Source organism: Suricata suricatta, chromosome 10 (genome assembly GCF_006229205.1).
Source record: "Suricata suricatta isolate VVHF042 chromosome 10, meerkat_22Aug2017_6uvM2_HiC, whole genome shotgun sequence".
Classification (NCBI taxonomy): domain Eukaryota; kingdom Metazoa; phylum Chordata; class Mammalia; order Carnivora; family Herpestidae; genus Suricata; species Suricata suricatta.
In genome coordinates this window covers 9,788,393-9,802,915 of record NC_043709.1, presented here as the reverse complement: position 1 = coordinate 9,802,915, position 14,523 = coordinate 9,788,393, and the positions used below count along the sequence as shown (strand labels likewise).

The following is a 14,523-nucleotide window of genomic DNA, read 5'->3' as shown; positions in this document are numbered from 1 at the left end:
ACAGAACGCAGGTCTGGGAGTCTCACAAGTTACAGTGTATAATTCTGTGAATTACAGTGGATTTACTAAGCCTGGGTTGTGCAGCCGTGTACCACCTAATTTTAGAACCTTTCCATCACCCCAGGAACGGGTAATAGTTTGCATTCCAGACTTCCTCCTTGTTTTCCTTTAGGCGATATTCTTTCTTAGATTTGAATCTGCTTGAGAAACCTTCTCTCTTATTCCTCAAATTTCCTTTTCTAGTAAATTTTATCCATTTAGTGTCCAGGTGACAACCTTTGTGGTCCCCGACACCAGTGTACTTCTCTGTTCAGCTTTTATTAAAACCACATTTTAATTTTTTTAGAGCAGTTTTTTATTTTTAAGTTTATTTTTTTTGGTTTCAAAATTTTTAAAATTTATTTTTGAGAGACAGAGAGAGACAGTGTGAGCAGGGGAGGGGCAGAGAGAGAAAGGGAGATACAGAATCTGAAGCAGGCTCCAGACTCTGAGCTAGCTGTCAGCACAGAGCCTGACACGGGGCTCGAACCCATAAACCATGAGATCATGACCTGAGCCAAAGTCAGACGCTTAGCCAACTGAGCCACCCAGGTGCCCCTTTAAGTTTATTTTTGAGAGAGAGAGACACACAGTGCTCAGGGGAGGGGTAGAGAGAGAGAGAGACAATCCCAAGCAGTCTCCGCACTGTCAGCATGGAGCGTGATGTGGGGCTCAAACTCACAAACCATGAGATCATGACCTGAGCCGAAACCAAGAGTTGAATGTTTAACCCACTGAGCCACCCAGGCACTTTTAAGATCATAGCAGATTTGAGTGGAAAGTACAGATTTCCCATTCAGCCCCTGCCCCCCACACATGCATAACCTCCCGGACTATCAGCACCCCCCACCAGAGTGAAACATTTGTTAGAAACCATAAGCCGGGGTGCCTGGGTGTCAGTCGGTTGAGCGTCCCACCAGCTCAGGTCATGATCTCACGGTTCGTGGGTTCGAGCCCCACGTTGGGCTCTGTGCTGACAGCTCAGAGTCTGGAGCCTGCTTCGGATTCTGTATCTCCCTCTCTCTCTGCCCCTCCCCTCCTTGTTCTCTGTCACTTTCTGTCTCTCAAAAATAAATAAACATTAAAAAAAAGAGAGAGAGACCATAAACCTACACTGATAACCCCATTATCACCCAAAGCCCATAGTTTGCATTAGGGTTCGCTTTTGATGGTGTGTATATATATGTACCATTGTGATATCACACAGAGTAGTTTAATTGCTCTAACATCCCCTTTGGCTTTGGTCTTCTTCTAGTTCCTATTTTTGGCCCAATATCATTTTGCATACCTTTGATTTTATCTGGTAACTCAGCAGGGACCCTAAGGTCTTTAAACCAAAGTTAAATTTTCTTTTTTTTTTTTTTCTTACAGGGATAACTTTGAGACAGACAAAGGGTTTATTATAGTAGAAGTCAGGGAGATGTTTATACTTTTGTTAACATTCAATTATTTTTACACAGATACTTCTATTCATTTTATTTTGCCCTCTTTGAAGTTGCTTACCTTTTTAAAGCTTTATTGCAGTAAATTAGCATATAAAAATTGTAGATATTTAATGTATACATTTTGGGGAAGTAGACTATTTACTTTTTAATCAACGTTTTATAACTCTACTGAGTAATTAATTTTTTTTTCTCTTGTATGGCACTTTTTCCAAATAGAAAAGCATTTGTCCTTTGAAGAAACTTTAAACCCCATTTAAATATCTGTAAGGGACAGACTGAAATTTATGAGTGGGTGGTGGTAGAGCCATACCTTTATTTTCTCCCTTATGTTCATTCAACATATATTTATTGAGCATCTATTCTGTCCAAGCATTGTCTGCCTGAGCCTGGGCAATTTCTCTTAAAGGGCTATCACATATTATTCTTCATCTTCTTCCACATCGTTTGGCACTGGTTTAAAAAAAAAAAGCTATCACATTAAAGCATGATGAGTTTTGGCTTGATATCTTGATATCTTCATCCTCCCCTTTCCAGATGCCTTTGGAATCCCTTATCTTAGCATCCATCCTATAAGCATTCTGCAGTCTCTTGAATTCAAAACAGAATCTTCATGGAATTTGCTAGACTTGACCAAGGCTCTTGTCCTTTAATACTCTCTGGAAATAAACTGAGTAGAGCCCATCCAAGCTTCCAAAGGAAACATGTTTCCTTTGTGTCCCTTGGCACAGCCACAGCGACACCAAGGAACAGGTGGCCCAAGGGCGCACCGTTGCTTCAGCATCACAAAGGCTGGGTCTCTGTCGGCTTCTCAGAATCTGCTGGAGCCCTTTCCTCTGATCCCTCAACTCCACATGGGGGAACCTTCTCCGAAGGGAAGGGCTGATCGCTGAGCAAGATGGAATTTCTTTGGCGCATCCATTCGGGGGAGCGCACATTGGCCTATCCGTCCTCCCCCGAGCTTTTCTTCCGCTGGTCACCTCCCCACCCAGTCACGTTCGGGGCTTTGGCTTCACGCAGCCTCCAGCACCCGGTTCAGTGGAAAACGCCCCCTGGGGCCTCGGATCTCACAGAGCAAGGAACTCCCCTCGCCTCCAATAGATTGAAAATGAAGCTGATCAGGCAACCCTCAAACTCTGAAAGGCTTACTCCAGATAAGAAGACCTGTGGTTTTCTGTGAGTCTCCTGCTGAGAGCTGCTAACAGACTCACCTGACCTTATGGGTCTGATTCTAATGACATTGGAAAAGCCATAAGACAACAACAACAAATGCCAAATTCATATATATATGTGTATATATATACATACATATATATATATATATATTTTTTTTCCCCCTACTCTCCAAAGTGTCCGTGGAGTTTCCGCGTAGTCCCCAAGCGGGAGGCAGGCTGAAGGCAGAGCGTCGGTCTGGCTGAGCGGAGATCCTTCCTCCTCCCCTCTGGCTGCCTCGGTGGAGGCTCGGCGCGGAGTATTCTCTTTCTGGCTTCTCTTTCCCAGCTCCCTTTGTCCATTTAGATGAAGTCAGACCTGTTGAAATAAACATCCGGTGGCGTGGTTGGGTGGTTGGCTTTGATGACCTTACCTACGGGAGGGGAGAGGTGTGCCCACATTCTGTCCGGTTCCTCCCTCTAAGGTCACGTTAAATATTAACGACCACGGCTACCAATTATTAAGCAAGACGATGAACTGGAACCAAGGGCTTTTTACAGCCTCGAGGTTATCTTCACTGGATGTGGCTTCAATGCCTGAAGTCCAGGTGTGTTAGAAGTGCCGTTGCGAGGACAGTTTATGTCGGTCTTTCTGGAATTGTAGAGGATGTTTCTTCCTTCTGACCTTGCTAAGAGCTCCTTCACTGACAGCTCAGCTGGCCTGGAGGTTCAAGGCTAAGTGCTGGAGCCCTCTTAGTTATGGAGGGCAAAAAAAGATGGGGAAGTCCAAAACTCACCATGTAGACAGGGCAAGGGCAGAAAGAGTAGGATGTGGGGGCACATTACACTCAGCACCTCCCGCTCCCACCTCGTGGGTTCTGTGGAATAACGTGGGACGGTCAAGTGCTTGGCACCTGGGACGTAGGAAGTGCTCAATAAATGTTTGCTGTTATGATCGTGTGTGCACAGTGCCTGGTACACAGTAGGTGCTCAATAAATCTTAATTTCCACAAGGACCAGTCTAACCTTTGTCTAGGGGTGAGTGGTGGGCTGCTGGTGGGGTGGTGGTTAGAAACAGGAAGTCCTAAGGGAGGCGAGAGGCGGTCAAGACCAAGGCTAAGCCCCCACCTGTGCTTAGCCCTTTCTCTCACTTCATCACCCCCATGAGGTGGGTAGAGTAGAGCGGTGTCGACCATCCTCATTTTTCAGAAGGGGAAACTGAGAACATGAGAGGAGCATCCCTTACTTAGGGCCCTTCAACGAGCTCGTTGAGGGTCCCTGGATCGCCCACATCTCCTGCGGCCGTTGGGGGCGGGTGTAGAGGAGCCGGGATGCTGGGACCGTCCCAAGGACCCTCAGAGGGGTGGCTGCATTTGCTCATAGGAAGTCCGAGGCGCCGGGGGCCTTCCAGGCCCGGGACGAGGGGCTGTCGCAGCGGCCCAGCCAAGGTCAGAGCCAACTTCTCCGGAGACAGTCCAGCCCTGCCCTCAGCAGGGAGGTGAGCACTGCCAGTCTGCCCTGGGGCCCCTGCACCCCCAAGAGGTGGGCCACTACCTCTCCCCTCCCCTAGGTGGCAGGCAGGGGGTTCAAGAAAGGAGGTCCTTTATGAAAGGATCAGAGTTCCGATCATGGCTCTCCGGCTTCCCTCCCACCTCCCAAAGAGCCAGCGGCTCTTAGCAAGATTGAGAAGAGGGCCCTTCCACGTTGGCCCTTTCCTTCATTAGACACCTGCCGTCTTGAAAAGTTTCCAGGGAAAGCCCTGGATGCATCGGGCCGGCTCTAAGGGCTATTTCTTTCAGGCCGGGGATTTGTATTTTTAAAGAAACTCTTGGAGAGCAGGGCTTGACCCAGTGGAGTGGGAGTTCTGGCACCTGAGAGCCCAGGTTGGAATCAGTACCTTGGGCAGGGGGGGTGCAGAGGGAGGGGCAGCCAGGAAAGTAAGCAGCATTTTGAAGATCTCTTTGTGAAAGCGAGGAGACTGGCTGAAAGGGAGGCGCTGACACCCCCAAGGAAGGAAGACCCTAGATGCTTTGCGGCCTGCTTTCACCCAGGCTGCTCTGAGAACAGAGCCTGCGTCTCCCCAGGCCTGGCGAAGACCAGTTTCCTGTACTAGAGAGAGAGAGACCACCAAGTTAGGGTTCTGGAGCCTCATCCCCCCTCCCTCCCTCACCCTCAGGTAACCAAGCCCCTTGCAAAGCAGGCAGAACCGGCCCAGCGGAGCCAAGCAGAGCCCCCCCATTCCAGGAGCCCTGAGAGGCGGCCTGAAGGGGACCGGAGGCTCCAGGGGTCCTCACTGCCCCTGAGGACATCAGCACGGACCCCTGAGAGGGAGCGGCGGACAGAAAGATCTCTGGAAAGTGTCCCAACGGGCCCAAGACAGCCTCTGGGGGGGTGGCAGACTCCGGAGGCATCTCCAGGTCCCCAGGGCCCTCATGGTCACCTGGAGAGAGGCCGCGGCAGCCAGCAGGAGGGCCCGGGCCTGGAGAGCTGGCAAGGACTTGGGGAGCCCAGCCAGGGGGTTGCCAGAGCCCCAGAGGGAACTTGGAGAGGCCCTGTCGGGGAGTCTGAGGAGAGCTGGGGACGGCTGGGTGGCCCCCCCTGCCACAGGGGGCAGTCAGAGGCCTGGGAGGGGCCCCCCAGTGACGGGTTGTGGGAGCCCCCCTCTGACAGGCCAGCTCAGAGAGGCTGGGGCAGCCTGCAGGAGCTGTCCGGTCCTCACCAGCCTATGAGCCCCCCGCAGAGCTCCAGGGTAGGCCCCGAGACACCCAGCACCCTGGGCCGGGGGGCTGAGGGAACATGCCCACACTGGCATAGCCCCGAGAGGCGACCCGAGCTCGACTGGAGGGACCTGGCGGGCCTTCTCTGGTCACTCAGAGAGAGGGCCGGGGCCCGCACGGAGAAGTCGATGCTCGCCTCCCATCTTCCCAGGCTGGACTGGGGAGGCCTCCTGGAGCTCCTGCAGGCCCAGCTGCCCCTCAAGGACCCAGCCGGACCTAGGGGTGCCCTGGCCACGGCTTCAGGGCCAGAGGCGGGTTCCGCCACGAATGGGACCCTGGAGCTAGAGCAACAGGGCCAGCCTGACAGCTGGGTAGAGGCCACCCTAGTCGAAGGACAGAAGGCCGGGCTGTGGCCCCAGAGCTCTGCCCAGCCGCCCAGCCCTGACTGCATCTCCACCCAGTGGCCAAAGACCAAAGTAACGAGTGGACCAGAGACCTCGACTATGGGTGGTCTGGAGCGCAGGAGCCCCGCAGAGGGTCCCGGCTTGCCTGAGTGGGAGGTAAGTCAGTCTCACGTCCAAGGCACAGCCTGAACGTCAGCCTCGCCCAGACAGGTATCCTGAGAAAGGCATCCCTTAGGCTCCCGCACACCCTCTAAGGCTCAGCCCTGATCCTGCCTCCTGACCCACACTTTCCCAACCACCAAGCAGTGGTAGTGACCCGCAGTTACTGCGTGCTAAGCCCTGGTCTGAATGTTTTGTGGGCATTGTCCTCTTTCAATTTCCATAGCAGCCTGATGAGAAAGGCACTATTCATTTCCAGAGAAGGAAACTGATACTCAGGTTCAGCACACAGCGTGTAAGGGCTGGGGCCAGGGTGGACCACAGGCCTGCAGCTCAGACGGCCCTGGGGCTTTAAGCCAGGAGCTCTGACTAGACTCTCTCCCTTCCTGGCTGCACAGTCCTTGGCTTGTATTGCCTCTGATGGCTCTTAGCTGATCCTGGCTGGAACTGTCAGGTGGGGGGGGGGGGGGGGGGGGGGGGGGGGGGGGAAGGGCAGAGAGAAAGAGAGAGGGAGACACTGAATCTGAAGCAGGCTCCAGGCTCTGAGCTGTCAGCGCAGAGCCGGACGTAGGGCTTGAACTCGGAACGGCGAGATCATGATCTGGAGCCGAAGTGCGATGCTGAGCCACCCAGGCACCCCTCCCTGCTGTATTTATTCTAAGTTCCTCAAAGTCCAGGAGAGCTTCACTTACCCCTTTCTGGCCCTCACAGCTCCTTTCAGGCACGGAGAAGAGGTTGTACAAATGTACAACTCACTGGGTTGAGTGGACTGCTAAGACAGGCTATTAAATGAGGGCCTACTATGTGCAGGGCCAGGACTGAGCACACAGTAGGAGCTCACCAAGTCCCTCGCCTGCCTCCTTGGCCCAGGGTAGGGCCACAGAGTCAGTGGTGCTGGTGCTGCCCGGAGCATCTGCCTGAAGATGGTCGCTGGGGAAGGTCCTGGAGGCCGGAACCGGGCAACCTGGCCTCAGCACACTGGGAATGCAGCACACGGTTTGGGCATCGGACCTCTCTTGCCCAGGTCTCACCCTGTAAAATGGGACCAAATTCTTCCCTCACTGGTACCACTGGGGTGATATGGAGGCTGCTGCTCGTTCACCCAAACCCCCTCACTTCCCTGGATGGCAGGCGAGGGCTCCCAGCTTGCTGGGCCCTGGCCTTGGTGACTTACATGCTTTGCCATTTATGCCTCAGCCTGATATAAGGCTCAGCCTTGTCCGGCATTTTCCAGGAGTCACACATGTATGTATGTGATGAATCAGATCGAAGCTTCGGCTCCAAAGCCGGACATGAGAGGTGCAGAGATGAACCAGTTTGGTCCTACTGTCCTGGTCAAAGGGGGGTTGGGGAGTTTGAAGCCCCCACACAAGAAGCTGCTGTCGGGGCTGCTCGATGCTGGGACACTGCAGCCTGGCCTGGTCTACAGGGAAGATTCTTCACCTACAGTTGCTCAGCAATGGGGCTCAGGAGTCCCCAGGAGCTTAGCAATGGCCACTAGGGAGGGAAGGGAGCACCAGGTGCTTAAGGGCATTTAACGAATGATGAAGCAGAGGCATTTGCCAGGCCTTGCTGGGGCTCCTGGTGGTCACCGTCTATGAAAATCCTTGGCGTGGCTACCTCCTGGCCTTCCTTCCGCCCCAGATTTGCCCCCTACTTTACTGAGCTGGCTGCAGAGCTTGGCAGGTGCATCCCCCCGCCTTTGCACATGCTGTGCCCATTGGCTCAGATGCTCTTCCTTTCCCTGTCTTCACTCACCAAACACTTGTTCATTGTCCGGGTCTTAGATCAGGTGCCCTGTTCTGAGGTACCTTCCCTGAATGCTCACCCCACCCTTAGGTTGGTAATGTTTCTTTTCTGGGCTTGGTGGTCCTGCTACCCTCCATCTGGTCACACTCGGTTGTCATTTCTCCATAAGAAAGATGAGCTGCATGGGGGCAAGGGCCATGCCTACTTTATCTCTGCACTTCTGGCCCCTGGCCTGGGGCATGGCACACACGGGGAGCTCAGCCCGATGGATGAGTGGTCGGTGAATGCATAAAAGGTTGAACGCATGCAAGACACAAAGGAAGGCTGGGTGGGCTAGTGAGGAGATGACGGATGAATGATGGGCAGTGGGTGTGTAAATGGGTGATGGACAGATAAACGGATAACTATGATAAATGGTAAAAAGATGCTGGATGGCAAGATAGAGGGGTGATGGTGGAACAGATAATGGGGGGTTGGATAGATAACGTTGCTTGGATGATAGATGGGATGATGAATGGATAGATGAATGAATATGAGTAGAATGTGAATGGATGGATCGCTGGCTGGCTGGCTGGCTGGCTGGTGTGTGTTTAAGTAAACATGGACTATGGATGATGGAGGAATGGATGTTGGATGGATTGAGAAAGGATACTTGGGTCCTGGATGGATTGAGAGACAATGGATAAATAGAGGCTGGAAGTGTGAGTGGGATAATGGATGCTGGATAGGTTAGTGAGCGGATAATGCAAGGTAGACGTTGGGCGGTTGGATGGATAACGCATCGATCTCTTGATGCTGGGTGCTAGATGGATGTTGGATGGATGGGTGATGAATGGATGGATAAGAGCGGGGGTACATGAACGGAACCTGGGGAATAACCCGGGCTAAGCTATGTTCTTTCTTACCTCCAGTTCCAATCAGAGGAGCCTGAGGAATCAGAACCAAGCAAAGGCCAAGACTCCTTGACCGACCAGAAGCAGGCAGACTCGGTAGTTGGGTCATGGGTGTGGACACACAGGGAGGTGAAGGGAAGGGAAATTGGGTTGGAGGTGGGCTGATGTCCTCTGATAAGCTCTAGGGTCATCTAGACCGGCGTTGGCTCTGCCATGGGGTCATCTGTGTACATGATAGGGCCTTGGAAAGAGGGCTACTGGGGCGGGGGTGCTGGACAGCAGAACCACATTCTGGCTTGCGGACCGGGGCAGGTACATGATCCTGGGGTCAGAAGCCCAGGGCTCTGCTTTTAACTTGCTAGGATGCCCTGAAAAGTTGCTCCCCTTTTTTGGGGGGGTGGGCGGTAAATGGCAGTTTGACCCTGATGGTCTCGGAAGGTAAGGTCTTTCTGATTCTGGAGGGCTGGCCAGGCAGGGAGAAAGGGTAGGGATCCCAGAAGCTCGAGCCAGAGAACTGCTAAAGAGGGCCGAGGAGGTGCTACAGTCAGCTGAGCCTGGACGGTCTCCAGCGTCCCCGGGTGGGGAGAGATGTGTGCAGGGGGGAGGCCGGGGCTGCAGCTGGAGCACAGTGCTGGGCCCTGCCCCTTCTCAAACCTGCCAAACAGACTGTTCTCATCACCCTCAGCTTCCAGGGAGGTGAGGTCAGAGCTGACAGCCTGGGGCAGGGGGAGGCTGGGAGGAGACGCACCGCTGAGGGCTATGCTTTCTTCATCCTGCTATGGGTCTGATACCTCCTCCAGAAAAACCGAGGGGGGTGGCATCTGCCTGGCAGCCTGGAACCCCTCCCTAGTCTGGCCCTGCCGCCAATCAGAGCTGGGGCGGTTCTGCCCGGGCCCCCATTGCAGATGAGGAAACGAGGGGCAGGAGGGCCATTCCAGGTCACACAGCCAGGCAGTGGCTGACCTAACTAGAATCTGGGGACTCGGGACCCCCTTCCAGCAGTTCCTGTGCTGCCTCGCCCTGGCTGCCTGGCTCTGTCCTGACTCGCTGTGTGGCCCCCAAGGTGGCAGCAGGACTCTGCTTGCTGGCCAGTCTTCCTGTCGGTGAAATGGGAGAAGACAGAGGACTGGTCACTAAAGGCACTTCCAGCTGTCACAGGGGCTCCGGCAACTTCGCTCTTCCTCTTTCTGGGTCGTTTCTTCATACTTCCTGGGGCCGGAGCTTCGTAAAGGAAGAGGAAATAGCAACATAGGGGTCCCCCCTCTAATCTCCACAAAATGGGCCCATCCCACCGACGTGGAAGTCTCTCAGGCCACCCCCAGGCAGCCTGGATTGGACAGAGCTGATAACTGCCTCCTTCGTTTGCTCTTCATTCATTCATTCATTCATTCATTCATTCATTCATTCATTCACAGACACTTAGTAAGCACTTCCTGCATGCTGGGTGTGTGGGCCGGAAGTACACTGGTGCGCGTGGAGCTCTTGGTCTAGTGGCCAGGGCTGTGCCGGGGGGATGTGGTGACAAGGTGGGGCACGGTCCTTCCCCCAAAGCCTTTACGCTCTACCCCCAGATAAGCTCTGGATCCCAAGGAGCGAGGACCCCTGGGCTCTGTCCTACCTCTCTGCCTGCAAGCTGCTATGGGACTTTGGGTAAATGCCTCTGCTTTGCTGAGGCCTGTTTCCCCACCCAGGACCGCTGCAAAGGGGGTGCACTTGGGGGATTCTGCCAGGTGTGGGTGCGGACGTCTGTGATTCCTTCCTTTCATCAAATGGGGAGAGTAGGCAGGTGCAGGGTAGAGACTGGGGGCACTTGTGTGACCTCTTGGTGCTACGTGGTTGACACCATGGGGAAGATGGGCCCAGAGTCTTTACACCTTTAGGTATTCCTAGAGAAACCAGAAATCCGTGGTTGTATGTGAGTCTCTTGATTATTTAACATTGGAATCTAATGTCAAATAATCTATGCAGGTTGAACACACCTCTGGGGTGCGCACTCCCCCTCCTACTGGCCCGCTGTGGTTTGACTGTAGGGTGCTGAAGTGCGCGTCCCCAAAGGTGCTGAGCCCCAAGAGCCCTATCAGCCAAACACCCTGTAGTGTGAATGAGTGAGCACGCTCTTGGTAGGTCCGTGAGACCAGAAAGATGAGAGCCCTAGGCCTTTCAGGTGGGCATGGCAGACTAGGAGGGGGAGACTGTAGTCAGGGACCCTCCCCCATCCCACCAAAGGGACCCGGGGGCCAACACTGGACCCTGTTTGACAGGCAGACAAGAGGCCAGCGGAGGGCAAGGCTGGGAGCCCACTCAAGGGCCGACTGGTGACCTCATGGCGGATGCCCGGGGACCGTCCCACGCTGTTCAATCCATTCCTGCTGTCTCTGGGGGTCCTCAGGTGGCAAAGGGTAGGCTGGCGCCAGCGGGGTGGGAGGGACCAGGGTGGGACAGAGGGGGAGGGGAGGAAGGAGGTTGGTGTTAGTCAAAGGAGGGAGAGTGGGGGCTGGGAGGGGGGAATTGGGGCTCCTACACGAGACAGCGGAGTCCTAAGAGCCCCGTGGTCTCTGCCACCTCCAGGACAGGGCTGGGGCTGTTTTCAGTTTTCGGGGGGCGGGGGAGGTGGTTGGAATAATCCATACAGCTGAAAGCGCCCAATCAGCAACCCGGCCAAGGGGAGGCAGGTTGGGGGAAGGCAGAGAGGGATGGCCCGAGGGGGCTCTGGGATTGCAAAGTGTGTCTCAGACCTGAGCCTGAGCCAATTTCACAAACATCTGGCATTACGTAACCTACCCCCTGCCCAGAGAGGGCTGTAAACACTCAGGCCTCTGGTTCAGGGTTTCCTCAAGGCCAGGGAGGCGAGGCAGCTGTGACTCGCTTCCTCCTGTCCCCTTCACGGCAGAGAGAAGGGGCCTGATCTCTCCAGGGGCCACTGGCTGGCACGTGGGGTCTCTTCTCTTAGCGACAGGATGACTCTTGTACTCTTGCTGGCTCTGGGTTCAGCACTAGGCTGGGCATGTTAGAGACAGTATAGTATACCCATTTTGCAGACGAAGGGACCGAGGCTCAGGGAGGTGAGCTGACTTGCTGGAGTTGCACATCGAGAGTTTAGAGGAGTCAGCCTCCTGCTGATTTTCCTCATTCTCAGATGAGAAGATGGCTGCGGCTAACCACCCCAGGCCTCAGTTGCCACATCCATTTAACGGGGAAAATCCATAGCGATGCTCAGGGCTGCAGGGAGGGCTCAGGGAGACTGAGAGGCACAAAAGTGTGATGGTTGGGGGCATCCAAACACTAACCTTTCCATCCACCTCCTAATTTCCTCTCTGCTGCTCTTTGGGGGTTAGGGCACTATGGTCCTTGGACAAACATCGTTATCTGGGCAGGATGGTACATTCAAACCATGGGCGGGAATGACCTTGTCCCACGAACTAAAGGTCACCGACATGCAAGAGGGAGCAGGTGAGTCCCTGGTGGTGAGAAGGGGAGAGACATGGGGAAAGGCACTCTAGGACAATGGTGCAGGTGCTAATAACCAGCATGGCATCTACTTTGTGCTCAACTCTGTGTTCGGTGCATGACCTGCTTGATTGCATTTGCTCCTCACCACCGAGCATACTAAGTATTGTCCGTTGTACAGGTGATAAAATGAAGCGCCAGGAGGAAAAAAACTACTCGTTTCTAAGTCACACAAGGGGCAGAGCTGAGGTTCGGACCCTCCCACCTCTGTGCACCCTGATCTCCAAGCCCTTCTTGCAGCCCCGTGAATCCCCGCAGGGTTTTCCCTATGAGACCGATGTGGCAACTGAGGCTGAGTGGATCTGCAGCCGTGTTCTCATCCGGGGATGAGGCGAATCAAGAGCTACGGGATAGAACTGCTTGCGGAGCCTCCCAGACCGTTACTTAGAGCAGTTTCAAACAGCTGTTGGGTTGCACAGTGACATCAGTCCAAGGTCAAGAGCCAGGAAGCCTGGGCTTGAGTTCTGTCTCTCAGTTGTAAGGCTTTGGGATGTTGCGGCCGTCTCTGAGCCTCATGCTGGTTTCCTCGGTAGAGTCACCGTGTAGTAACTGTTGGATGAATGGATGACCCCCAAGTTTGGTGGCTCTGTTGAATAATGCACTCCTGGGTCCCTGAGTCTGTCCCATCTCTGTCCTACTAGGACATTTATGCATTCGTTCATTTGATCTATGTTTACTGAGGACCTACTATGGACTGAGGCCCCGGGGCCTCCAAGATAGAGACAAAAACACACTGCGTCTGCCCATAAGTAACTCAGTTTGATTGACACTGACACGTAATTGGTTAGAACGCAGTGTGGTCATCGTTTTAGTGACGGAATGTACGGATGCAGGGAGCTGTGGACAAGGAGTTTCTACCTCTGTGCTGGGGGCACTTTGGCTTCCTTGGGACTGAGACCTGGAGGGCGAGGAGGAATTTTCCAGGCAAACAAACATTTGGAGAGAGGGGAGGGAGGGGCGGGAGAGATAGGGAGAGTGTATGTGTGTGTCGGGGCATGGAGGACAGGAAGAGAAGCGTTCCAGACCCTAGAGAGAACATGTGCAGATGAGGTACAAAGGACCCGGTTTGTTCTGGGAATTCCCAGGAGTTCAGGATTGCATATCCCTAGCGTGTAAGATGTGTATGGAAATGGTGGAGGACAACAGGCAGGGGTCAGATGATGAGGGATGCTGACCTCCTGCACCAGAAGTGCAGAGCTGATCTGTTAGCCCTGTTGAACTTCGAGCAGGGGGAGTGAACTGATCACTGGGTTGAGGGACTAAAAAGAGGAGTCCTAGAGGCCAGGAAGCCAGCAAGGAGGCTGGTGCTGTCAGGGCACTGGACCAGGGCAGTGTTGGTGGCCAGTGAGGTCTTCTGTTTATCCGCTCACTCTCCTGTGGACCAAATGGCTAAGCGAGGCAGAAGGTAGAGTGGGAAAACTCAGCACTTGGAGACAGGAAGGCCAGTGTCTAGAGGAAGATAGGCTTATCCTTGGCCTCTTTCCTCAGGGTGGAGGAGAGACCCCCAGTGGAAAATACTGGGAAAGAACTTCGGCCCCTGGCCCTCCATTTCTTTATCTGTGAAATGGGGAGAGGAATCAGTTATGAAAGCAATGATTTTTGAACCCCAAATCGAGACGGCAGGAAATGGAAATAGCAATTATTCCAAGCTCCCGGGCCCTTCCTACCTAAAAATAGCTGATTAAGGGTAAAGGGGTTGTTCTAGGGGGTGACCTAAATTAACACTTAATCCTTACAGGAACATCAAGTGATAAATAGCATTCTCTCCTTTTACAGAGGGTGAGGTTGAGGCCCAGAGAGGTTAAGTAAGTACCTGGCTTAAGGTAACTGCAGGGTTTGAATCCCAACACCACACAAACTACTGCATTTTCAACAAATTCCACTAAGGAGCGGGCGAAAGGGCCTCTTACAAACTGCCAAGTGCTGGCAATGCACCCACACCCAAGAACCCAAAATGGGGTTCTTAGGCCGAGAAAAACCCGCTTGTAAGGAGGGACCATTTGGGGAAGGCCGGAACTCGCTTTGGCTTAGATTCTGTGCTGGGAATCAATCCTGTCCCTTCTTACTGTGTGACCTTGGCCAAGGCGGCTCACCTCTCTGAGCCTCTGTTTTCTCATTAGTAAAATGGGGAAAAGAGGCATTTTCCTGTCAGGTCTGTGGTGAGAATGGAATTAGATGACACAGGTAACGAGTGGGGGCTCGGCGAGTGGGACCCGTTGAGTTAGGACCTGGTGCATTGCCCACGTCTCGGTCAAACCGAGGCGCCGGGCCCTTAGTGGACCCATCGCTCGGTCCCGGGGCTCGCGGGAGCCAAAGCAGGGAGACTGGGTGCCACACCCAGCTGTCCCCGCCCAGCACTCCCGCGCCTGAGCCAGACCGAGTCACCTGCGCGCAGGGTCCTTCCTTCCTCCCAGCGCGCCCGCGGCGGGAGTCCGGCCCCTCGGCTCCCTCCGCCCCCATCC

The 14,523-nt window shown here is 54.0% G+C and overlaps 1 protein-coding gene across 1 annotated transcript in view; it reads left to right on the top strand.

The window, feature by feature from the left end:
* TRIOBP (TRIO and F-actin binding protein) overlaps nucleotides 1–14,523 on the top strand; it is a 50,293-nt gene that overhangs the window by 13,035 nt on the left and 22,735 nt on the right. Inside the window, exons 9-12 of the mRNA XM_029955415.1 lie at nucleotides 4,016–4,130; nucleotides 4,809–5,909; nucleotides 8,573–8,650; nucleotides 10,816–10,953. Of these exons, the coding sequence (XP_029811275.1) occupies nucleotides 4,016–4,130; nucleotides 4,809–5,909; nucleotides 8,573–8,650; nucleotides 10,816–10,953 (1,432 nt within the window). The remainder of the gene's footprint in view (nucleotides 1–4,015; nucleotides 4,131–4,808; nucleotides 5,910–8,572; nucleotides 8,651–10,815; nucleotides 10,954–14,523) is intronic.